The sequence below is a fragment of the Chelon labrosus genome (assembly GCF_963514085.1).
Source record: "Chelon labrosus genome assembly, chromosome: 7".
Taxonomy (NCBI): domain Eukaryota; kingdom Metazoa; phylum Chordata; class Actinopteri; order Mugiliformes; family Mugilidae; genus Chelon; species Chelon labrosus.
The window spans coordinates 557403-584707 of record NC_140343.1 but is presented as its reverse complement, the minus strand read 5'-3'; the positions used below and the strand labels follow the sequence as shown (position 1 = coordinate 584707).

The 27305-nt window shown below is 46.4% G+C and overlaps 1 protein-coding gene across 4 annotated transcripts in view; it reads right to left on the bottom strand.

The window, feature by feature from the left end:
- Window positions 1-27305, bottom strand: part of patj (PATJ crumbs cell polarity complex component) — an 80814-nt gene that overhangs the window by 17812 nt on the left and 35697 nt on the right. For all 4 annotated transcript variants that reach the window (XM_084548223.1, XM_084548225.1, XM_084548224.1 and 1 more), the window contains 9 exons: window positions 22957-23020; window positions 20701-20781; window positions 20548-20619; window positions 18594-18771; window positions 18194-18304; window positions 17884-17943; window positions 17322-17421; window positions 6227-6423; window positions 5190-5281 (listed from right to left, as the gene is read on the bottom strand). In XM_084548223.1, coding sequence (XP_084404349.1) covers window positions 5190-5281; window positions 6227-6423; window positions 17322-17421; window positions 17884-17943; window positions 18194-18304; window positions 18594-18771; window positions 20548-20619; window positions 20701-20781; window positions 22957-23020 — 955 coding nt within the window. The remainder of the gene's footprint in view (window positions 1-5189; window positions 5282-6226; window positions 6424-17321; window positions 17422-17883; window positions 17944-18193; window positions 18305-18593; window positions 18772-20547; window positions 20620-20700; window positions 20782-22956; window positions 23021-27305) is intronic.

Here is a 27305-nt window from a genome sequence, read left to right as displayed (position 1 = left end):
GGACCACTCCACAAAGTCTGCGATCAGTGTCCTGTCCTCCACCTCCCGTCCATCTCTAATACACCCAACCACTGCAGAGTCATCAGAGAACTTCTGCAGGTGGCAGGACCCAGAGCTGTACTGGAAATCAGAGGTGTAGAGAGTGAACAGAAATGGAGACAGGACAGTCCCCTGTGGTGCCCCCACATTACTGACAACAGTATCAGACAGGGAGCCCCCCAGCCGCACAAACTGGGGCCTGTCAGACAAGTAATCAGTAATCCAGGAAACAATGGAAGAGCTGACACCCATCCTGAGCAGCTTCTCACTCATCAGAAAGGGCTGAATGGTGTTAAAAGCACTGGAGAAATCAAAGAACATGATCCTCACAGAGCCCTTTCCACCATCCAGGTGAGAGTGAGCACGGTGCAGCAGGTAGATGACAGCATCATCCACACCAACATGAGGCTGATACGCAAACTGAAGAGGGTCCAAGACAGGGGTCACCAGGGGTCTCAGCTGAGCCAGGACGAGTCTCTCCAGGACCTTCATGACATGTGACGTCAGTGCAACCGGTCTGAAGTCGTTGAGGCCAGATGGGATGGGCTTCTTGGGCACCGGCACTATGCAGGATGTTTTCCACAGCACCGGTATCCTTTCCAGCTTCAGACTCAGGTTGAAGATGAAGTGCAGGATGCCAGACAGCTGTGAAGCGCAAGTCCTCAGGACCCGGGGGTTGACACGATCGGGGCCTGCTGTCTTGCCTTGTTTGACTCTCTCCAGCTGTCTTCTCACCTGGCCAGGCGTCACAGTCATAGGGCTGGTCTTCTCAGTGGGGGTGGGAGTAGGGGGGAGAGCAGAGGTGATAGGCAGGAAGGGATCAGTGGTGAGTTGTTGATTGGCCGTCTGGGGGGGTGTAAAGACTGGAGTGGTGGGGGGTGGAGGGCCAGCAGGGGGTCCAGTGGTGAATCTATTGAAGAAGACATTAAGCTCGTTGGCTCTGTCTGGGCCACCGTCCTGTTGTTTGGCTTTGATGTTGAAGCCAGTGATCAGCTTCATGCCCCTCCACACGTCCCGGGTGTTGTTCTGCTGGAGCTTGACCTCCAACTTCCTCCTGTAGGCGTCCTTACACTCCTTCAGCTGGACCTTGAGTTGCCACTGTATCCTCTTCAACTCGTCCTTATCTCCAGATCTGAAGGCCTGCTTCTTCTTGTTCAGCAGATCCTTCAGCTGGCTGGTGATCCAGGGCTTGTTGTTTGGATAACAGCGGACAGTCCTTGTAGGGATTACTGTATCCTCACAGAAGTTTATATAGTCCGTGATGCAGTCTGTCATGCTGTCAATGTCATTCCCATGGGGCTGGCAGAGCACGTCCCAGTTGGTGGTATCAAAGCAGTCCTGCAGAGCGTCGCTAGCCTCCTCACTCCACCTCCTAACTGTCCTCGTGGAGACAGGCTGTCTCTTCGCTGCAGGGACATACTCAGGTGTTAACAACACCAAGTTGTGATCAGACCGTCCCAGTGGGGGCAGGGCAGTGGCACTGTATGCATCCTTTGAATTAGCATACAGTAGGTCCAGAGTTCTATTTTCCCGGGTCGCACAATGAACAAACTGGTGGAAAGTGGGTAAAACAGTGTCCAAGGTGATGTGGTTAAAATCCCCAGAAATGACAACGAGGGCCTCCGGGTGTTTGGACTGTTGCCTGGCAACAGTGGCGTGGATGGTGTCACTCGCTGCTGCCTTGTCCGCTGAGGGAGGGATGTAAACTCCCACAAAGATGACAGACGTGAATTCCCTCGGTAAATAATATGGACGCATTCCCACAGCTAAAAGTTCAATGTCCGGCGTACAGACACGCTCCTTCACAGTCAAATGAGCGGGGTTGCACCATCTCTCATTCACAAAAACAGCAATCCCGCCGCCGTTCTTCTTACCGCTCAGGACCGTGTCTCTATCCGCCCGTAGAGTCTTGAAGCCGGGTATAGACGCACTGTGGTCCGGGAAGTTCGCATGCAGCCAGGTCTCCGTAAAACACAAAATACTGCTCACGGCGTACTCCCTCTGGGTCCTAACAAGCGCACACAGTTCGTCCATCTTATTAACCAGAGACCTCACGTTCCCCATAAGGACAGATGGTACCGCTGGTTTGAATTTCCGTCTCCGCTCTTTCACTTTTGCGCCAGCACGGCATCTCCGGCGCTTCTTCCTAAGTTCCTCGGGAATCTCAGGCCTCGCTCCGAACAGCGCAGGGGGTATGGACAGCGCTAGCAGTTGCTCTCGTGTGTATACGAAAGGACGGCCACTCTGCTGAGCGCTACAGCTCAGCACTGAAAGTCCAGAAAAAACGAAAAAAAGCAGCTTAAAAAGACAAAAGCGGCCAAAAAACATGGTGATAGTTTTTTGGCATAGGATTCAAGAATAAGTTAGAAAAAAAAAGATCGAAGGAACACACAAAAATTGTAAGAATCACGGAGCTACTGTGACCTGCTGCCACTCTTTCAGGCGCTCGACTTATCCTCGACTTATCACGTCCAACATCACGTCCAACATCACGTCCAACATCACATCCAGCATCACGTCCAACATCTCGTCCAACATCTCGTCCAACATCTCGTCCAACATCACGTCCAACATCTCGTCCAACATCATGTCCAACATCTCGTCCAACATCTCGTCCAGAATCACGTCCAACATCACGTCCAACATCACGTCCAACATCACGTCCAACATCACGTCCTTTACAGACTCGATATAACCAGGACGGTTAAAGAGACTCATGACCGTCTCCTGGATCCTGGACCATGTCCTGTACTTTGTCTTTAAATGAGACGAGGTTCTGTTCAGTGTGTGGTTCTCTGCAGAACGTTAATGTCTGGTTTGTTAGGAGCTCTGCAGAGGAACAGACTGTTCTCCAGGTTTTTATTGAGTCACTGGTTTGTTTTAACAGCCTCTGTCTTCAGATGGTAGAACATTCAGCAGAACCAGGAGGATCATATCAGTCTGGTTCTACCAGGTCTCCTCTGACTCTCTGTCTGTTTTAGGACTAATTCATTTAAAGCTCTTTTAGCGGCGTACTCTGATCCCTACAGTCAGGACGGGGCCCGGCTGAAAACAGGAAGGAGAACGGGTTCAGGTTTAGACGCTGTGGCCGTGGAATAATCTGACGGAAGAAATAAAGCTGAGCTCATTACAGGAGAGTCTTCTGTTATCGTTGAGATCACGTGGATCCGAATCTGTTCCATCGGTTCAGAACTAGTGTTTAATATTTTTCCCGAAAATTAGATGAATCAGATCCCGGGAAAAGACGACCCATTTCCCGGGAATCCCGGGAAACAGCTGTTTTTTGTTGTTGTTGTTTTTGCCCAAGTAATGTATCGATATCATTCAAATATGCGTTCCCAGCATGTTTTATATTATTTGTAACATTATTAGGGCAAGAAACACAGTTTATGTCCATATCAACAAAGTTTGCAATGATCAATTCTGCTGCGTGATCAAGTGAGCTGCGTGCGTGACAGCCTATCTGCCAAAAAGCAGCTACCGTATTGGTGTAGAACGATCACGTGACCAACCGTGCCACCACTCGCGACCAAGATCTTATTACGCTCTGAAGAAACTAGTTCTGCATAAAACATAGACGCATCGGCAATCGACTGGAATTTTTGCGATGAACATTTTTTGGGTAGCTTAGCACGACTCGTTATGTTTTATGAACTAAAGATTGTGTAGATGCCAGACTGTGGAGCGGGATGAAACGATAACAGGGTTCACCTTACGGCCTAACAAAGCTGGCGGCAGACATCATTAGGAGGTTGGTCGCCTACTGATGCAAATGACATTTGCTGCCGCTAGGGTGCGTGGATTTCTAGGCTATAGCCTACTGCTGCACTGAATTCAACGTTAACGTAAGACAACAATAGAAGCGCACGTGTAACAAAAAATAAATATATATTTCCCGTTTCCCGTCATAACCTTTCCCGGGAATCGGGAAATAGTCTTGATCAGAGTTCCCGGGAATCCCGTTTCCCAGGATTAAACCCTATTCAGAACAACAAGCAGCTGCTCAGACTAGCTGTGCTGCTATAGGCCCAAGCTGCTGGGATGAAGCACTGAGCTCTAATTTCTCCTCTAAACTATAATCTAGACATTCATGTGCTGCGAGAGTAAAGCAGGTTTGTAACGGTGTTTCTGCTCCAGGTTTATTCCAGTTAAAAGAGTTTTTCTTAAAGTTTCAGACTTTAAACATTCGAGACATGAGCCTCCAGAGATCCTGTCCTTCATCTCCAGATCAAAGTCCAGGTTTCAGGTCAAACTAGTATCAAAGCTAACGTTGCTTCACACGCCGAGCCGATTAAAGTCATTCACCCTTTCATCCTCCATCATGATCATGATGATGATAATGATGATGATGAGCAGATCTTTGTCCACAGACTGAAACCAGGACAAACATTAAAAGCCTGATGTCTGATGAGACCTGAGGAACTTACTGCACATGCCTCCCTTAAAGCTAAAGATCAAAACAAGTTAACGTCTCCAGCTGTAGAGGAGGAGGACGAGGAGGAGGACGAGGACGAGGACGACGAGGAGGAGAGTTAAACCTTCTGCTGCAGAGACTCTCTGTCTTCAGCTCGTCTCTCGTCTCAGAGGACTCATCTGTGGAGGTGAAGGACCGACTCCTCCTGAGGGTTCTTCACTTTTCATCATCTCTAAATTCAGCTTGTGTCTTAAATACGAGCTTCGTTCAGCTGAAACCCTTCCTCCCCGTCAGACAGCAGCTTTTAATGTGAAGCGTCTTGTCCTTCCTCTCAGGGGAGAATCAGGACGTAGAGACATCTCTGTCTCTGCTGCTGCAGACATGAAGCTGAAGTTTGGACTCATTTTAAATCATGACGAGGAGAAATCAAACACACAACCTGCACAATGTAAGGTCAGAGGAACATTGCTCCAGCTGCTGTCACTAATGGACCAGAACCATGAACAGCTGTTCCAGGACCCAGAGGCAGGAGAACAGCAGCTCCTGTCATACAGATGGATTCATGGTCTGGTTCTAAACCCGTTCAGTTTGATTTGACTTGAGAACACACGGCGCTCATTAAACCTCAGGATGATCAGTGTCTGCTTCACTTCTCTCACCTCCAGCTGATCTAGAATTAACCAAACTGTCTGGAGTCAGGAGATCAGATTCTTCCCAGCATGCCTTGCAGTCCTACCTGAGCAGGGTGAGCTTCACCTTGGAGGCGGCGCTCTTGATGATGGCCGAGGCGTTCTGGTGACTCCGCCCATAGAGAATCTGATTGTTGATCTGAGGACAGAGATGAAGAGTTGATTTACCTGAGACATACAGGAGACACTAAAACATCTTCTAGATCAGAGAGTAGAAAACACCCTGATAGCAATGATATCATTCTGAACTCATTCAGCAACCCCTTGACTAGAACTGGACCAAGAGTTTAGAGAAATACCACAAAGGTTCTAGTAACAATAGAACCAGGCCCACTCTCCATCTGGACATGTGGAGAACCAAAGAACCCAAAGTGTTCCACGTTGGGTTCTTACCTCTTGAAAGGGAATCTGGCTACAAAATCCTCCTGATTCCACTACAGGAGGCAACGTACACACAATTCAACCTTTGGACATTTTATTTCTCCTGGACATCATCACATTCTACCATTGTGATCATTATACAATCCAGAAGAAGATGGAGATTTCCTCCATGTTGTTCACACATGGAACTCCCCAGGGAAACCAGTCACCAAGGCATGCTACATATCAATGCTAAGCTAACTGTCACTACTAGATGACTGTACTGTGTTAATTATCTGTAGTACCACCATTAGACCACTAGATGGAGACAAAGGAAGACAACTGGACTTGTAGAGTTTTTTTTGAGAAGACGTTTCATCCGAGTAGCTTCTTCAGTTCTAGGGGACTGGTGGGAAGTCTGAGGTTTAAATAGGAACTCCTACTGAAAGCTGCTTGTTATGCTAATAACCAGAAACCGGTGCAGCTCATTTCCATTAACGACTGGGTACTTACCTATCGTTGGGGGGGGGGGGGGGGGGGGGGGGGGGGCTGTTTCTGTCCCCCTCCTCTTCCCTATGAATGGTGCTCTATCGACTCTTGTCCGTCAGAGGCTCCAGTGTCACGGTGTGAACGGGGTTGAAACATTTTTTGAGGACCCCCATTCAACCCCATGGTGTCTTCTCATTGTGTAAAACATTTTACCGTTAACTTGAATCGTTCTCACCTCCAACAGCTCGTCTCCGACCTGGATGCGTCCGTCCCGAGCGGCCGGTCCTCCAGGATGTAGCCCCACCACGAAGATGCTGAGTCTGGATCGATCCCTGTTCCCCGCCAGGCTGAGGCCCAAACCCTGACGCTCCTTCTCCAGCTCCACGCACAGCAGCTCCCCCCGCAGGTCTCCATAACGCTCACACCAACGCTCTGCAGGAGGAGGAGGAGGAGGAGGAGGGGATTTAAAGCTGGTGGAGGAAGACGCTGCATCTTTGAATGAAGTACAAAGATGTTAATCAGGGTTTCATGAACTTTTATTTACAGTTAGCAACCATTCAGAGTAAAGAATAATGTGACATATAATTCTGGACAAGCGCTTTCATGGCTGTTAGCTGTTCAACAAGTTATTTCCTGTCAATATATTTTACAACAGATGTTATGGCTGAATCTAAACATCTGGCTTCTCCGACGGCAGCTGGAAACTGATTCAACGTCACGAGTCTCAGAGAGACTCCAGAACAAACTGGGTGGGATCTGAATCCTGGACATCTTTCCAGATCAGTCAGTTGGTTCCACTGAAAACAATCAGGAGAAACTATTTAAAGAAACTATAAAGGACCAAGAACAGAACCCTGAGGAACTCCACCAGTAACGGGATGATCAGCGTTTAAATAAGAAGCTTCTTGCTGAAATGTCTAATTAATGTCATTGTTCCATTCACTACTCTGTGGACAAAAAACGTCAGGTGTTGATTTTATTGTAACATCCATAAAATTATGACCACTGACAGGCGAAATGAATAGGTTTAAAAATTTTTAAGGTTTTTTCTTATCAGTCTAAAACATGAGGAACATGAAAGAGAATAAAAGTCCTGAGGTTCAGTCACAGATCAAAAAATAAATCTAACAAAGAGTATAAATAAATAAATAAATAAATAAGTCAGTAAGTAGCAGATCTTTGCTGGAGCAGAATCAGTTCACACCAGAGAGACTGAATGATGAACAACATCAAAACACACAAACGTGCATCAGAACCTCAGACAGCGAGCACAGAGTCTCCTGAGGACGTCCCTCCATCAGCACCTCATTAACAGCTTTAATTAAATAATGTTTCTGATAAAATACAGAAAACTGAACTGAAACAACATGAACCAGAGCGACAACAGAAACACAAGCCCTGCAGAGACAGTCTGACACTGATGTCAATGTAGGAAACCCTGCAGGAGACACACACATCTACACACTGACACATCTACACACTGACACACAGACATCTCTCATTCATGTGATCATCTCTACTAGAGGTTGAATGAATGAGTTAAACTCCTCTTCCACAGATCATGGGATGGATGATGGGTTTGGTGTGAACGAGGCCAGAGAAACAAACCGAGACGAGCTGACTGTCTGACGTTGGTCTTTTAAGGAGAATATGTTTTATTTAAATAAGAACATTTAATCAGTTTTTATTCATTTAATACATAACATAACTACATAACCTTTATTCTAAAACCAGGCTCAGCTAAAATGTCCACACAACTACACAAAGACAAACACACACATCAGAAGTGTTTGGCCTTGAACCAGTGTGTAGTCCAGTGTGTAGTCCAGTGTGTAGTCCAGTGTGTAGTAGTCCAGTGTGTAGTTCAGTGTGTAGTCCAGTGTGTAGTTCAGTGTGTAGTTAGTGCTCGTAGCAAGGTGACCTGTCACAACACATCAGCACAAACCCTCAAACACCTGCTGCCTCATGTTTTTATTAAAACCTGTTCAGACCAGGTTTTAGAAGACGACTACAGACCAGGTCCAAACGTCACATGTCTGCTTCACCACACCTGTCCAGGTAAACACACACCTCAGGGATCCTGAGCAGATACTACTCTGATTACTGTAAAAACATGTTTCTGATCTGTGCTGCTACAGACAAAGCTTGCTAGCTTATTAGCATAGACTAATGCTACAGATAACACATGTTAGCCTGTTAGCTTAGACTATGGCTAAAAACAACACTTGTTAGCCTGTTAGCTCAGACTAATGCTACAGATAAGCCCTCAGTAGAGGACTGTTCTGTCTCTCTGTTCGGAAACTGAAATCTGCTGACGAGGTCACATTTGACACCAGCTCATTAAAATGATTTGATACCAGACTCACATCACACTCTCTCCTCGTCCACCGACTACCATCCTCTGTCCAGTGGAGCCAGACGTCCCAGCTCAGCTGAACATTTTATTGGTGCAACATAAATGGAAACAAGCGTGGAAACCAAATCTAGCGGCTGATTAACTTTAACAACACCAGGGCCGGCTGCAGCTGATTTCATGTTTACTGCTGAGGTTCCACATGCAGCCTGACACTGTGTTAGTGCTGCTAATGTAATCTGTGGAGGGAGACACAGGACAGAAACAGGAGGTCATCTAAAACTGAAAACCTGAACTCAGCTGGAAATAAAACCACAGCTCCTCTTCCTGCTGGAAAAGGTGCAACTCTGCAGCTGCTTTAATGTCTGCATCACTGCACCCAGGCATAAAAATACAACATCCAGACAACAGACGCAGTGAGGACGCTCTGAGGATCAGCAGAGAGACGAGCTTTATAAAGACGTTATTGTTCTGGACCAAATGTGAGCTTTTAATAAACCTGTCAGGGTTTCACACCACAAACACACTAACGTCTTTAACCCGTGGTGCTACAGGTAATTAACACAATACAGCCATCTAATAGTGACAGTTAGCTTAGCATTGGTATGTAGCATGCCTTGGTGACTGGTTTCCCTGGGGAGTTCCATGTGTGAACAACATGGAGGAAATCTCCAGAGGTAAGAGGTAAGAACCCAACGTGGAACACTTTGGGTTCTTTGGTTCTCCACATGTCCACATGGAGAGTGGGCCTGGTTCTATTGTTACTAGAACCTTTGTGGTATTTCTCTAAACTCTTGGTCCAGTTCTAGTCAAGGGGTTGCTGAATGAGTTCAGAATGATATCATTGCTATCAGGGTGTTTTCTACTCTCTGATCTAGAAGACGTTTTAGTTTATCACTAATTAATCAGACATGGTGTTTGTTGATGATCAGGATTCTCTCTCTAGAGCAGACGCAGCCTGGACTCACTGTGAATGAATGAAGCAGTGCTGCAGCAGCTCCTGGAGGTCACTGCAATGCAACAGTAGCTCAGTCTGCTGCTGCTGCACAAACTCACATCAACTCCTCCCTGAGGAGGAGGAGGAGGAGGAGGAGGAGGACTGGTCCAGTTAGTAACAGCAGAGCATGAAAACATGTCCAGCTCTATTGACACTGGATCAGTTTAACCTGGAGACGTCATGTGATCTGTGTCTGGGTTTCATTCACATAAATAAATAAAGTCTGGTCCTGACGTCTCTACTACCTCCTACTTCCTGTCAGAGTTCATATTAATTTACCTGATGTGTCTGATGCTGCAGAGATACTGATTCTCTCTGGATCAGGTCTAAACCAGGACCCCCCTGTGTCTGGACAACCAATGACTTCATCCTCCATGACTAGAGGTCAAAGGTTAAACTGGTTCCTGCTAACAGAGCTAAAGACTCAGACCGTCTGTTCTTCAGGTTCCTGAGTTTGATCAGGTGGTTCCAGGATGAAGGACCGTCGCTGCTATCAGCCTCCGTCTGATTCATTAAGGTTTGAGCTAAAGACTTCAGACATGATTAACAGCATCAGCTCTGTTGGCAAGGACCAGTTTAACCTTTGACCTCTAGTTATGTAGGATAAGGTCAGAGGTCTTCCAGACACAAGGGGGGTCCTGGTTTAGACCTGATCCAGAGTCAGTCCAGAGAGTTTAGTTTCCTCCAGGATGAAGAAGAGTCTGGACACAAGTTAGTCTCTCAATCACAGAATAAAGAGGAAGAATGAAGAGGAGAGGAAGGGGACACTCGGAGACACTAGGGGACACCAGGAGACATGAGGGGACACTGGGAGACACTCGGGGACACCAGGAGACATGAGGGGACACTAGGAGACACTAGGGGACACTAGACATCCTCCATCTGTAATCACCTGATGATGAGAGTCTGAGCACAGGGTGAACGTTCTGCTGGATTAGTATCTGGAACTCTTGGTTCATGGGTCAGACTAAACCAGAACCCACCTCATCCATCATCCATCAATCATCATCCATCCATCACCAATCATCATCCATCCATCATCCATCCATCATCCATCATCCATCCATTCATCATCAATCATCCATCCATCATCCATCCATCATCCATCCATCCATCCATCATCCATCCATCCATCATCCATCCATCATCCACCATCAATCATCCATCCATCTATTCATCCATCATCCATCCATCATCCATCATCCATCCACCATCCATCAATCCATCCATCCATCATCCATCCATCCATCATCCATCCATCCATCTATTCATCCATCATCCATCCATCATCCATCATCCATCCATCCATCCATCCATCATCCATCCATCATCAATCATCATCCATCCATCATCCATCATCCATCCATCATCAATCATCATCCATCCATTCATCATCAATCATCCATCCATCATCCATCCATCCATCCATCCATCCATCCATCATCCATTCATCATCCATCCATCCATCATCCATCCATCATCCATCCATCCATCATCCATCCATCCATCCATCCATCCATCCATCATCCATTCATTCATCCATCCATCCATCATCCATCCATCATCCATCCATCCATCATCCATCCATCCATCATCCATCCATCCATTCATCATCAATCATCCATCCATCATCCATCCATCCATCCATCCATCCATCCATCATCCATTCATCATCCATCCATCATCCATCCATCCATCATCCATCCATCCATCCATCATCCATCCATCCATCCATCCATCATCCATCCATCCATCTATTCATCCATCCATCCATCTATTCATCCATCATCCATCCATCCATCCATCCATCCATCCATCCATCATCCATCCATCATCCATCCATCCATCCATCATCCATCCATCATCCATCCATCCATCCATCCATCATCCATCCATCCATCTATTCATCCATCATCCATTCATCATCCATCCATCATCCATCCATCCATCATCCATCCAATCCATTCATCATCAATCATCCATCCATCATCCATCCATCCATCCATCCATCCATCCATCATCCATCCATCATCCATCCATCCATCATCCATCCATCCATCATCCATCCATCATCCATCCATCCATCATCCATCATCCATCCATCCATCCATCATCCATCCATCCATCCATCCATCCATCCATCCATCATCCATCATCCATCATCCATCATCCATCCATTGGGTCATATTTAACACAAGCCACAGTTTCCTCCAGACTTCTTCCTCTGAAGGTTTTCTGGGTCGACCCAGAACATCCTGAAGACCAGACTGGTTTCTACTGGACAGAGGAACTTTCTCCTGGACTCTACTGGACTCTACTCGACTCTAGGGTCCAGAAGCATGTGTATATATTATTATACTTCTATACTCACTATTTAATATTGTGACTACTACTAAAAGGATTACATTAATCATTAATATTATTAATATTATTAACAACCCATGTAATAATAATAACAATAAAACATCATGAACTGGTTTAATAAAGTTAAATCTAGACATGAGATGAACGAGATAAAGATGTGACTGATCAGAGCTGGAGGCAGAGCTACTACCACAGCTCTAGTTACTACTGAATGAATGAATGAATGAATGAATGAATGATGCAGCGTCACCTGAGGAAGCCACCAGCTGCTCCTGTAAACATGAGCCGTAGAGGTGACCTCTACCTGGACGGATATTTACTGACCTGACGGCAGCATCGTCCATGCTTCAGCCTCCACCCTCCGACATTAATCCAGCAGCGCTCACAGTCCAACGCTCAGAGGACGAGGAGACGAGGAGACGAGGAGAGAGACGCTGCTGTGACGCTGAGGCAGAGAGAGACGATCTCACATAGACTGACTCTCTCCCTATTTTCACCCTCCTCCTCCTCCTCCTCCTCCTGCTGCTGCTGCTGCAGCTCTAGCTCTGCTCTTCCTCCTCTCTCCCCGTACCTACCTCTCTCTCTCTCTCTCTCTCTCTCTCTCTCTCTCTCTCTCTGATGAACATCAAAGCTACAGATTCATTTCTGTCCTGACCAGATCAATTCATTCATTCATCTACTCTCAGAGAGGACGACTCCTGATTCATTCAGAAATATTTCACATATTTCAGGACAGATTAACTCCAGACTAATGTCCTCACGGGTTCCAGAGACTCTCTGTCTGATGACTCTATGAAGAATCCTGACGTCTTCTAGTTCAGTAGTTCCAGGAACCATCTGAAGAGGTCTACAGAGGTTCCTCCATAAAGACGTCTACACCTGGAGCTCCTGAAAGATCCTGATCTAGACTTTGCAGAGATGCCTCGAACCTCCAAACTCTATTTTCTGCAAACTCACCATGACTGACATTCTCTTTTTAAACCTTCTGAAAGCTTCATCAGGACTATCCTGTGGTTGCTCATCAAGAACAGATGAAGGTCCTCAGGAGGATGTCGGGGCTGATGATGGACCCTGAGTCTCCGTCAGAACGACTGAAACAACCACAGAGATCCTCCTCAAGGTTCCTCATATTTAAAGGTGGAGAACCAACCATCAAAGTGACCTTAAAGAGGTTTGTAGGAGCAGATCCTACCCTGACATCCATCAGCATGACCCAGATCATCTTCAGACAGATTACTTGTCTCCATGGTAACAGCCAGTCCGGTCTCTATTAACCTCTGCTGTTGGACCAACGCTGGACCAGGAGCTGATGGAGGAGCTGATGGAGGCAGCTGCCCCCCCATTCTTCATTTTCTTCATTCCTGATTGTTGGAGTTTGAGCTCAGTATTCAATCAGCTGTAGTCTGAGTGATGTTTCTATTTATACTCCGTCCCGTCTCTCTCTCCTGCTGTGACCCAGTTTCCCAACAGGCTCCATCAACTTTGATTTAATTAACTTGTGAATATTTACATTTATGGAGCTGGTTAAATAAAACACTGAGCTGGTGAAGGAACCCTCACTGGTCTTCTCATTGGTCTTAATGTGATTTAAATAAAACTCAGCCACATCCTGATGAACTCTGACACCGTTCAGTAGAACTTGTTCTGCTCTGAGATGAACAACCTGAATCATTGATCACTGTTTCAGAAGGACTATAAATAAAGAAGAGACAGCAGCACTGATCACTGCCGTCACCACAACACATTCATCAGCAGCAGACAAATCACTCCCATTCGTCCTCCTCCACAGACACAAGTGTTTTCATGTCATCTCTAAACTGAATGCAGACGTCCCAGTATTATGTGTCTGTCGCCTTCCATCAACAAACACATCAGCACTAATCAGACAGCTGGCAGCAAACACAACAACCAGCTGGAAACATGTGGGTCTGCACCAAACCTGTGGACAGACGCTGCACTCGATGCCAAACAAGAGGCGTCTGGCAGGAGATAAATCAGCTGATTCAGTCAACTCATCACAAATAAACACTTCATCAAGAATCATCAGCTGATCCAAACGTCTCATCAACTGTCTGGTTATACATCAGTCTCATAAAGTGGTTTTAGTCTCAGTGTTAGACTGAGTTAGACCTCCAGGCGGTCTGAGTCTCGACTTCTCCATGAATCAAATAAAAACCAGGAGAAGAATTAATTCCTTCAGGAGAAAGATGAACTTGTCCCACAGTCCAGACTAAGGTCCTGGAGAACCGAACTAACCCTAGAATCCAGCCTAGGATCCAAGGACAGCATCCTGGACAATGCTCTGCAGTAGTGTGTCTTAGGTTCCACCAGAATCCAGACTTAAAAACCAGGAAGTGGATGGGTGAACACAGAGCAGAATTCATTGCCAGTAATACCTTTAGTGTTTCTGAGCAAGCAGTCCCAGAAGAAATTTGAAATCAAAAATGTATGGGTGAAACACACCTTAAAAGTATGGTGGACAGTCCAAAAGAGGATTAGAGGGACAGCCGCCCTCTCAAGGGCTATGCAGACTGCTGGAAATCTGGATTTCCCTCCCTCAACAACAGATATCACCTTTAAGAGATGGGCAGGCAGGAACCTGAGGGTTATTGACCAGTTGTTCTGTGACACTGGTGTACAGCCATTCTCATATCTCCAAGACAAACTCCTTCTACCCCAAAGTGATATGTTCCGGTATTTTCAGATAAGGAATTACATCACAAACCATACAGACCGGAATATAATTAAAAAGGCTCCAACGAACATAGAAACTTACTTTCTTAATATAATTAAACATCAACTACCCAATAAAAAGCATGTTTCCCATATATACAGAAATCTGTTACTAGATATACCAGACAATACTTTTTATATCAAGAACAAATGGGAGCTGGAGTTAAATACTATAATTACAGATGGGGAGTGGGAGACAATGTGCATTGGATGTCATAAAGGTATCAACAGTAACATGTGGAGGGAGGTTGATTGGAAGATGAAGACAAGGTTCTTTAAGACGCCCTCCGTGGTCTCTGTAGATAACCCAGCTGCAATACACTGTTGGAGAGGATGTGGAGAGGTTGGCGACCACTCACACATATTTTGGGACTGCCCACTGATGCTTCCTTTTTGGAAGGGGGTAAAGAGCGAGATAGATAAAGTTCTGGGAATTAATATACTATTCACCCCAAGTCAGCTTCTTTTCGATCTAGCTCCTGACGGCATGTACACGAGAGACCAAAAACACGCTTGATGACTGCTAGGAAGATGGTGACAATAAAATGGATGAATCCACAGCCACCTACAGTGACACAGTGGAAACAGAAGCTGAGGGAGGTGTATGGAACGGAGGCTTAAACCGCTCAACTACACTTAAGGTCTGATGTTTTTGTGAGGAGGTGGCTAACTATAGCAAGGTACCTCTCTAACTGAGGGGAACCCCACAATATGCTGGAATGTCTTACTATTATTTATTTATTATTTTTCACTCATTAGTATTATTCAGCTTTCTGAGGCCCAATGTTTGTTTTTTTTTTTCTTGTCTTTAGCACTGTCATACATAATTTGTGATGTTGTCACGGAATGTTTGTACTGTGTTTCTCATTAATAAAAAAATAAAGTTCTAAAAAAAGAAACAAAACAGGAAGTGGAGCAGGAATTACTGGAACAACTTCCAGGTTTCATGGAGGATACAAAGAGGTATGACGTGGTCGGTGTGTGTCGTATGTGGAGCAGACTGGTTTGACTGAGCTTAGCTTGTCCCAGCGTCCAGACAGAAGATCAGGAAGACTGACCACAGCTGAGCCACGGAAACGAACCTTACTAGTCCCAGAACCCGGACTAAAGACTTAGTAGACGGAATAAAAGTTACGCCAAGAATTCTGGACATAAACCTTTGGAAATGGAATTTGGATTTCTGTCAACTTCACCTACCACTGACACAACGGTCAACAGAAGTGACCAATACTTCAGCAACACTCTCTGTGTTGGTAACTCACAAAACACAGACTAAGGATCAGCAAAGACCGAGTCCCAGAGTCCAAAGACCCAGAGGACCAAGCCTCCCAACCAGGGAGGACCTTGGTCTCAGGGGTCCGACCGTCCAAGCTAACGGCCACAGAGACTGAGCCTCAGTTAATTCACTTTTAGATGTGAAAGAATCTGATGGAGACTTTAGCTGATGTTGGTTTCAGGGTGTTTTTATTGAGGAGAACATGGCGTCACGTTTATCTCAGTCTGCGATCAGAACGGGTTGAACAAACTGAACTTAAATCAGCAAACACTGAAACAAATCACATCGATTCATTTACATTTTAGATTAAAAACACACTATTCACTTTGATTCATGGTTCAGATATAACTCCACAGTCCAGATGGACCTTTTGATTTATGAAGAAAAATTAAATAAGAAATGATTCAAATGAAAGAAAGTGGCTCATTGATCCACAATAAATCAGATGATTTAAGAGCTCAGAGGAAACGTCTCTGACCAAACAGCTCCGTTAAGATCCACCAAACCAGGAGAACCCAGCTCAAAGAAACCACATCCCATTAGAATCAGAACCAGAACCAGAACAGCGAAAGCCTCCAACCAGCAGCCAGAAATCCCCTCAGAGCCTCACCCGCCCCCCCGCTTCAGACGCACCAAACCAAAAACCAAACGCACCCAGACCAGAGGGAGGCAGCGATTAACACCCAGAGAGGAAAAGACCGAAGAGAGGCGAGAGGAGAGAGTTTAAATGAAAAGACACGGTCCTCTCAAAAAGACACGGTCCTCTCAGGCTGTAACCGGACCGGCTGGTTCATACAAGGCCTGCAACGACAGAAACACACAAACATTAACACACTGCTGCTCAGCTGACCACAGCACAAACCTCTGGAGACGTAAAGTGGGCGGTGCCAAGTTGAACTGATCTGGACCAATAGGAGCCACGGATTCAGTTGATTGACACGTGACAGAGTTCCCCAAACGCTTCCATGAAGGAAACACCGTCCACCACTTTGGCTCCTCCCCTCAGATCCTCCACGATGACAGCGGCTTGGAGGAGGAGGAAGAGCTGGCTCCGCCCACACACGAGACATGTTCACTAAAGCAGCAGCGTCATGCTGCTACCACCATGCTTCACCAGGGAGATGGTGTTCTATGGTGATGAGCTGTGTTGATTGTAGACTCTGCTGGACCCTGATAAACTCTACAGGTCTCTGCTGGACCCTGATAAGCTCTACAGGACTCTGCTGGACCCTGATAAACTCTACAGGTCTCTGCTGGACCCTGATAAACTCTACGGGACTCTGCTGGACCCTGATAAACTCTACAGGTCTCTGCTGGACCCTGATAAACTCTACAGGACTCTGCTGGACCCTGATAAACTCTACAGGACTCTGCTGGACCCTGATAAACTCTACAGGTCTCTTTTCTCTCTTCCTTGTTTGAATAACCTTTATTGAACTGGTCGGTGCTCGATTCCCTTTAAATCTGCAGCTTTAAATGCTAACACTGCTAGCATGCTAACACTGCTAGCATGCTAGCTGATAGACGTAGTAGTTTCAGCTCCAACCCAAACGAAGGGTAGAAGGAGGTGGTGGGTTAGTGGGCGGAGAAAGACGCGTGTTACCAACCTTTAACTTTCTCCAGGTCAGACGTCAGCTCCTGCTCTGATTGGCTGGGAGGTCTGTAGGGTGGGGGCTGTCTCAGGGGAGGCGGAGCTGCTTCTCGTCTCTATGTAAAAGAACAAAGACACATGTTCTAAGGGTCTAAATACATGTTTACATGTGTTTACCACTTAAGGACAAGGAACCATATATGGTAACTTCATTGATCTTCATTTTCTACATGAAAATTAAAAAATTTAAAAAATTTGGTAAAAATAAAAAAGTCTTCTTATGTCCTACAATAACACAGTAAGGGCGTCCTATAAAGGGTTAAAGACCTGGATCATCAAGAAGGACATGAAGAAGACAAGTCTCCTTCTGGGGAGAATGAATAATGAATCAGATGATATATTAACATATATTATTAAATATTCATTTACATATTCCTTCACAGTCAAACACCTGAAGTCGGTCTAATCCAGAGTCTGCAGGGCTGTGACATGAGGAAGTGCTGCCCTCTACTGGACTCTACTGCCCTCTACTGGACTCTACTGGACTCTACTGGACTTGTAGTAGCTTCATGTCTTACCGGAGACTCTGTCCTCTTGTCTTTGTGTTTGTCGTAGCTGGGAGCCATCACAGAGACAGGCTGCAACACATCAACACACATCAACACACATCAACACAGTGAACCTAGTCTCAGGATCAGTTTAATTCAAACTGCTCCAACAAACCAAACCAATGACGTAGATTCTGACTAAAAACTCATCTTCACTCATTAAATGTCCCACAGATCCTCCGTCCTTCAAGTTTAATAAACTCTTAAAGTCTGACTGAGTCCAGTTCATCTGCTCCTGAGTTCTAATAAAGTCAGATGTAACGTTCAGAGACGTTCGTACCCGAGGAGTCGCAGACAGACTCTGGACGATGAAGACGACGGGACTCGGAGCTGATTTGATGGCGTTGACGGCCTCTTCATGAGTGGCAGCTCGGAGGTCGACGCCTGACACCTGAACACAACACAACGTTTAACACCTCACCTTCATCATGTCTCCAGGAAGTAGACCCAACCCCAAGCCCAGCCCCCGGCCCAGCCCCTGGTCCTGCCCCTGGTCCTGCCCCCAGCCCAGCCCCCAGCCCAACCCCTAGCCCAGCCCCTGTTTCTGCCCCCGGCCCAGCCCCCGGCCCAGCCCCCGGCCCAGCCCCTGGTCCAGCCCCTGTTTCTGCCCCCGGCCCAGCCCCCGGCCCAGCCCCCGGCCCAGCCCCCGGCTCTGCCCCCGGCTCTGACCCTGTTCCTACCTCCAGGATCTTGTCCCCGGTCTTCAGAGACCGAGTCCTGGCTGCAGGGCTGTTGGTCAGAACCTGTTTTATGAAGATCCCCTTCAGTTCCTCCCCGTTCTTCAGACGCTTGATGATGTGATGACCTCCAACGATGCTCAGACCCAGAGACTCACCCTCCTCGGACCAAACCTCCACCCTGCAGGCCAGAAAGACTCCTTGTTACCCTTGTAGAGACTCCCTGTTACCCCCTGTAGAGACTCCCTGTTACCTTGTAGAGACTCCCTGTTACCCCCTGTAGAGACTCCCTGTTACCCTGTAGAGACTCCCTGTTATCCTGTTACCCCCTGTAGAGACTCCCTGTTATCCTGTTACCCTGTTGAGACTCCCTGTTACCCTGTTACCCCCTGTAGAGACTCCCTGTTACCCTGTAGAGACTCCCTGTTATCCTGTTACCCTGTTGAGACTCCCTGTTACCCTGTTACCCCCTGTAGAGACTCCCTGTTACCTTGTAGAGACTCCCTGTTACCTTGTAGAGACTCCCTGTTACCTTGTAGAGACTCCCTGTTATCCTGTTACCCCCTGTAGAGACTCCCTGTTACCCTTGTAGAGACTCCCTGTTACCCCCTGTAGAGACTCCCTGTTACCCTGTAGAGACTCCCTGTTATCCTGTTACCCCCTGTAGAGACTCCCTGTTATCCTGTTACCCTGTTGAGACTCCCTGTTACCCTGTTACCCCCTGTAGAGACTCCCTGTTACCCTGTAGAGACTCCCTGTTATCCTGTTACCCTGTTGAGACTCCCTGTTACCCTGTTACCCCCTGTAGAGACTCCCTGTTACCTTGTAGAGACTCCCTGTTACCCTGTAGAGACTCCCTGTTACCCTTGTAGAGACTCCCTGTTACCCTGTTACCCCCTGTAGAGACTCCCTGTTACCTTGTAGAGACTCCCTGTTATCATGTTACCCCCTGTAGAGACTCCCTGTTACCCTGTAGAGACTCCCTGTTATCATGTTACCCCCTGTAGAGACTCCCTGTTACCCTGTAGAGACTCCCTGTTACCCCCTGTAGAGACTCCCTGTTACCTTGTAGAGACTCCCTGTTATCCTGTTACCCCCTGTAGAGACTCCCTGTTACCCTGTAGAGACTCCCTGTTACCCCCTGTAGAGACTCCCTGTTACCCCCTGTAGAGACTCCCTGTTACCTTGTAGAGACTCCCTGTTACCCTTGTAGAGACTCCCTGTTACCCCCTGTAGAGACTCCCTGTTACCTTGTAGAGACTCCCTGTTATCCTGTTACCCCCTGTAGAGACTCCCTGTTACCCTGTAGAGACTCCCTGTTACCCTGTAGAGACTCCCTGTTACCCTGTTACCCCCGTAGAGACTCCCTGTTATCCTGTTACCCCTGTAGAGACTCCCTGTTACCTTGTAGAGACTCCCTGTTACCTTGTAGAGACTCCCTGTTACCCTGTAGAGACTCCCTGTTACCCTTGTAGAGACTCCCTGTTACCTTGTAGAGACTCCCTGTTATCCTGTTACCCCTGTAGAGACTCCCTGTTACCCTGTAGAGACTCCCTGTTACCCTGTTACCCCCGTAGAGACTCCCTGTTATCCTGTTACCCCTGTAGAGGGATGAAAACCCTTTTGATCCTCCTCCTCCTCTCCCTCCTCCTTCTCCTCCTCCTCCTTCACAGACATGCTCCCTTCATTCTTCTCCTTCTTAGCCTCCTCCTCTTTTACTCCTCTTATCCTTCCTCATTATTCTCCTCCTCCTCCTCCTGTTTCTGCTTCTTCTCCTCCTTTACCTCATCTTCCTCCTCCTAATCTCCTCCTCCTCTCCCTCCTCCTCCTGATGCTCCTCTTCATCACCCAACCTCTACAGTGAATAACGTCTTGATGTAAACAGATCATGATATCCGGTCTCCATGGTAACGGCTCCTCTCTGATTGGTTGATTGACTGGTCAGGTGGGTCCTTACCTGCGGGGGGGTCCCCAGTGACTGAAGGTGGGGGTCTCCTCTCCCTCCCCCTCCTCTCTCTCAGGGAGGTCACTGTGAACAGATAGAGGTGTTCAGATCAGGAACAGATTCATTCAGCAGCAGGAGGAGGAGGAGGAGGAGGAGCTGTGTTACCTGTGGCCTCCTCTGATTGGTAGAGAGGCTCCTCCCTGGCTCCGCCTCTTCCTCCTGGCCGTGTCAATCATCCTGACAGACCTGAAACAGGAAACAGATCAGATTCATCCAGTGAAGATCAGAGCTAAAGATCAGAGCTCAGTCTCTAACGGGTTTAAACTTCATTCATTCATTCATCCCTCATTCATTCATTCACGTTTCCTTCATCCTATCCTCTCCTATCCTTACCCCCATCATCTATCCATCCATGTGTAGCGACAGACCATGAGCATTTGTTCATTTATGAAATCCAGTGATGAATCAACTGAAGGAACGACTGACTCAGAGTGAGTCTGCTGTACCTAATAAAGTGGCCACTGTGTTGATGCAGTGACAGATGAAACCAGAAGAGGGCGACACAGGACCGTGAAACAAGCAGAGGAGAAAGAAGAGAGGATTTCTTTCTTTCTTTCTTTCTCAGATAATTCACTTGTTCTTTTTACATCTATTTTAAAACATTTATTTAAATCATCTGAACTTATCGACCTGGATTCAGTTTTAAAATGAGATCTGGAAGAATTAAATCCTTAATGAACACAAAGACAAAGTGATGCATTCAAGTCAAGCTGGTAAGAATGTGTTTCCACTACATGTTCTTCTAAAACAGTGGTTCCCAAAGTGGGGGGCGCAGAGCCATTGCAGGGGGGGAGCAGGGTGCGGATGGAAATAGAGGGTGACAATTTTTCAGGACTCCCGCGGGTCACGGTATTCCCGCGGGAGTCCGTCGGTACGGGAGTCAGTTTCACTGTTGGTAACATGACAGGGACGGGACAGAGCAGATAATCAACGGGAGCGGGACGGAGACGGAGATTAAATTAAAAAGTGACGCTGCAATGCGGCGAGTGCGCCCAACTTTAGACAACAACACAGGGAGCGGGACGGGATTTATTTTTTGGGGGGGGGGGGGGGGCAGTCACGTGATCGGGGTATGACGGGAGTATTGTTGTGGGCTCGGGATGGGAGCGACAGTTGATTCCCGTGTCACCCTCTAGATGGAATGAATGAATAAAGGACACCGCTAGTGATGAGGTGGACAAGTTACAAACCTGCTACACTGAACATAGTTACACAGTAGATTTACTTTTATTTGATCAATAACGTTTGAGCTTTGTATTAATTACTATGTGTGAAATAAACGACAATGGAGTCTGATAAACAAAATGTTTTGTTTTGTTTTCAGTTCATCCTTCTCAGGACTCACTAGAACCTTGTTGGATCTCCAGGAACAAAGTGCGTCTACAACTTCACAGAACATTTGAGAAGTCCAAAAATCCTAGACTGCTATTCCTGTTGAATATCTAATACGGAACCCTCGTTGGAACCCCAAACATCTTGGAACATACTCATCTTCTTAGCAACCAAAATCAATGCATCAGAAGTTCTTGAAAGCCACTAGAACCTTGTTGGGTCACAAAGAACTCCATGAATAAACACTGGAACTTCTTCAACGAGCTCTGAGAACTTTGATACATTCTCAGAACTCACTAGAACGTGGTCAGGGCTCCATGAACCATTCAAAGCTTCACTGAACCTTCAAAAACCCTAGAATGTTCTCTGAATGTTCCTCTGGATGTTCTCTCGATGTAGCTAATATGAAACCTTCTTTAAGGAGTTCTCACATTTTCAACATCCTGAAGAATATTAAGAAGGAGGAGGAGAAAGAGGAGGAGGAGGAGGAGGAGCAGGAGGAAGAGGAGGAGGAGGAGAAAGGAGGAGGAGGAAGAAGAGGAGCAGGAGAAAGAGGAGCAGGAGAAAGAGGAGCAGGAGGAGGAGGAGGAGAAAGAGGAGGAAGAAGAGAGGAGGAGGGAGGAGGAGGAAGAGGAGGAGGAAGAGGAGCAGGAGAAAGAGGAGCAGGAGGAGGAGGAGGAGGAGAAAGAGGAGGAGGAGGAGGAAGGAGGAGGAAGAGGAGGAGGAAGAGGAGGATAAAGAGGAGGAGGAAGAGGAGGAGGAAGAGAGGAGGAGGAGGAGGAAGAGGAAGGAGGAAGAGGAGGAGCAGGAGGAAGAGGAGGAGGAGGAGAAAGAGGAGGAGGAGGAGAAAGAGGAGGAGGAGGAGGAGGAAGAGGAAGGAGGAAGAGAGGAGGAGGAAGAGGAAGGAGGAAGAGAGGAGGAGGATGAGGAAGAGGAGGAGCAGGAGGAGGAAGAGAGGAGGAGGAGGAGGAAGAGGAAGAGAGGAGGAGGAAGAGAGGAGGAGGAGTGTTGTTGGTGGATGATACTGACTCTGTGTCGGTGTCCGTCAGAGTGAGTTCAGAGTCGGCTTCACTGTCTCTGGAGTCGAGAGGAACTGGAACACAAACACAGTTAGAACTGATTTAATTAGAACATTATGATTAATTAGTGATAAACTAAAACGTCTTCTAGATCAGAGAGTAGAAAACACCCTGATAGCAATGATATCATTCTGAACTCATTCAGCAACCCCTTGACTAGAACTGGACCAAGAGTTTAGAGAAATACCACAAAGGTTCTAGTAACAATAGAACCAGGCCCACTCTCCATGTGGACATGTGGAGAACCAAAGAACCCAAAGTGTTCCACGTTAGGTTCTTACCTCTTGAAAGGGAATCTGGCTACAAAATCCTCCTGATTCCACTACAGGAGGCAACGTACACACAATTCAACCTTTGGACATTTTATTTCTCCTGGACATCATCACATTCTACCATTGAGATCATTATACAATCCAGAAGAAGATGGAGATTTCCTCCATGTTGTTCACACATGGAACTCCCCAGGTACAACTGATCCATCATCCATCCATCATCCATCCATCATCCATCATCCATCATACATCATCCATCCATCCATCATCATCCATCATCCATCCATCATCCATCCATCATCCATCCATCATCCATCATACATCATCCATCATCCATCCATCCATCATCCATCAACCATCCATCATCCATCCATCATCCATCATACATCATCCATCATCCATCCATCATCCATCCATCATCCATCCATCATCCATCATACATCATCCATCATCCATCCATCATCCATCCATCATCCATCCATCATCCATCATACATCATCCATCATCCATCCATCCATCATACATCATCCATCCATCCATCATCCATCCATCATCCATCCATCATCCATCCATCATCCATCCATCATCCATCATCCATCATCCATCCATCCATCATCCATCAACCATCCATCATCCATCATCCATCATCCATCCATCATCCATCCATCATCCATCCATCCATCATCCATCATCCATCCATCCATCATCCATCATCCATCATCCATCCATCATCCATCATCCATCCATCATCCATCCATCCATCATCATCATCATCCATCATCATCCATCCATCATCCATCCATCATCCATCATCATCCATCATCATCATCCATCATCATCCATCCATCATCCATCATCATCATCCATCATCCATACATCCATCATCATCCATCCATCATCCATCATCCATCATCATACATCCATCATCATCCATCCATCATCCATCCATCCATCCATCCATCATCCATCCATCATCCATCATCATCATCCATCCATCCATCATCCATCATCCATCCATCCATCATCCATCATCCATCATCATCCATCATCCATCCATCCATCATCCATCATCATCATCCATCCATCATCCATCCATCCATCATCCATCCATCATCATCCATCATCCATCATCCATCCATCATCCATCATCATCCATCATCCATCATCCATCCATCAACCATCATCCATCCATCATCCATCATCCATCATCATCCATCCATCATCCATCATCCATCATCCATCCATCATCCATCAATCATCATCCATCCATCATCCATCATCCATCCATCATCCATCAATCATCCATCATCATCCATCCATCCATCATCCATCCATCCATCATCCATCATCCATCATCCATCCATCATCATCCATCCATCCATCCATCATCCATCATCCATCATCCATCATCATCCATCATCCATCATCCATCCATCATCATCCATCCATCATCCATCCATCATCCATCATCCATCATCCATCATCCACCATCATTCATCATCCATCATCCATCCATCATCCATCATCATCCATCCATCATCATCCATCATCCATCCATCATCCATCCATCATCATCCATCATCATCCATCATCCATCATCATCCATCATCATCCATCATCCATCCATCCATCATCCATCCATCCATCATCCATCCATCATCCATCCACCATCATCCATCCATCATCATCCATCATCATCCATCCATCCATCATCCATCATCATCCATCATCATCCATCCATCATCCATCCACCATCATCCATCCATCATCATCCATCCATCATCCACATCATCCATCATCCATCATCCATCCATCATCCATCATCATCATCCATCCATCATCATCCATCCATCATCATCCATCATCATCATCCATCCATCATCCATCCATCATCCATCCATCATCATCCATCATCCATCATCCCATCCATCCATCATCCATCCATCATCCATCATCCATCCATCATCATCCATCCATCATCCATCATCCATCCATCATCCATCCATCCATCATCCATCCATCATCATCCATCCATCATCCATCCATCATCATCCATCCATCCATCCATCCATCCATCATCCATCCATCATCATCCATCCATCCATCATCCATCCATCATCATCCATCATCATCCATCCATCCATCCATCATCCATCATCCATCATCCATCATCCATCCATCCATCCATCATCATCCATCCATCATCCATCATCATCCATCCATCATCCATCCATCATCCATCATCCATCCATCATCCATCCATCATCCATCCACCATCATCCATCATCAACCATCCATCATCATCATCCATCATCCATCCATCATCCATCACCATCATCCATCCATCATCATCCATCATCCATCCATCATCCATCATCCACCATCCATCCATCATCCATCATCCATCATCCAACCATCATCCATCCATCCATCATCCATCATCCATCATCCATCCATCATCATCCATCCATCATCATCCACCATCATCCATCATCCATCCATCATCCATCATCCATCCATCATCCATCATCATCCATCCATCAACATCATCCATCATCCATCCATCATCCATCATCATCCATCCATCCATCATCCATCCATCATCCATCATCATCCATCATCATCATCCATCCATCATCCATCATCCATCCATCCATCATCCATCCATCATCCATCCATCCATCCATCATCATCCATCATCCATCCATCATCCATCATCCATCATCCCATCCCATCATCCATCATCATCCATCATCATCCATCATCCATCATCCATCATCATCCATCCATCATCATCATCCATCATCATCATCATCATCATCCATCCATCATCCATCCATCCATCATCCATCATCATCATCCATCATCCATCATCCATCCATCATCCATCATCCATCCACATCCATCATCCATCATCCATCCATCATCCATCCATCATCCATCCATCATCCATCATCCATCCATCCATCATCATCCATCCATCATCCATCCTCATCATCCATCCATCCATCATCCATCATCCATCATCATCCATCATCCATCCATCATCCATCCATCCATCCATCATCCATCCATCCATCCATCATCCATCATCATCATCCATCATCCATCCATCCATCCATCCATCATCATCCATCATCCATCATCCATCCATCATCCATCCATCCATCATCCATCCATCATCCATCATCACCATCCATCCATCATCATCCATCATCCATCATCCATCCATCCATCCATCATCCATCATCCATCCATCCATCCATCATCCATCATCCATCCATCATCCATCCATCATCCATCCATCCATCATCCATCCATCATCCATCATCATCACCCATCCATCCATCATCATCAACCATCCATCCATCATCCATCCATCCATCCATCATCCATCCATCATCCATCATCATCCATCCATCCATCATCATCCATCATCCATCCATCATCCATCATCCATCCATCATCCATCCATCCATCCATCATCCATCATCCATCCATCATCCATCCATCCATCCATCATCCATCATCCATCATCCATCATCATCCATCCATCCATCCATCATCCATCCATCATCCATCATCATCCATCATCCATCATCCCATCATCCATCCACCATCCATCCATCATCCATCATCCATCCATCCATCCATCATCCATCCATCATCCATCATCATCCATCATCACCATCCATCCATCATCATCATCCATCCATCATACATCATCCATCATCCATCATCCATCATTCATCATCCATCCATCCATCCATCCATCATCATCCATCAATCAATCCATCATCCATCCATCCATCATCCATCATCATCCATCCATCCATCATCCATCCATCCATCATCCATCCATCCATCATCCATCCATCATCCATCCATCATCCATCCATCCATCATCCATCCATCATCCATCTATCATCCATCATCCATCATCCACCATCCATCCACCATCCATCCACCATCCATCCATCATCCATCCATCATCCATCTTCCATCCATCATTCATCATTCATCCATC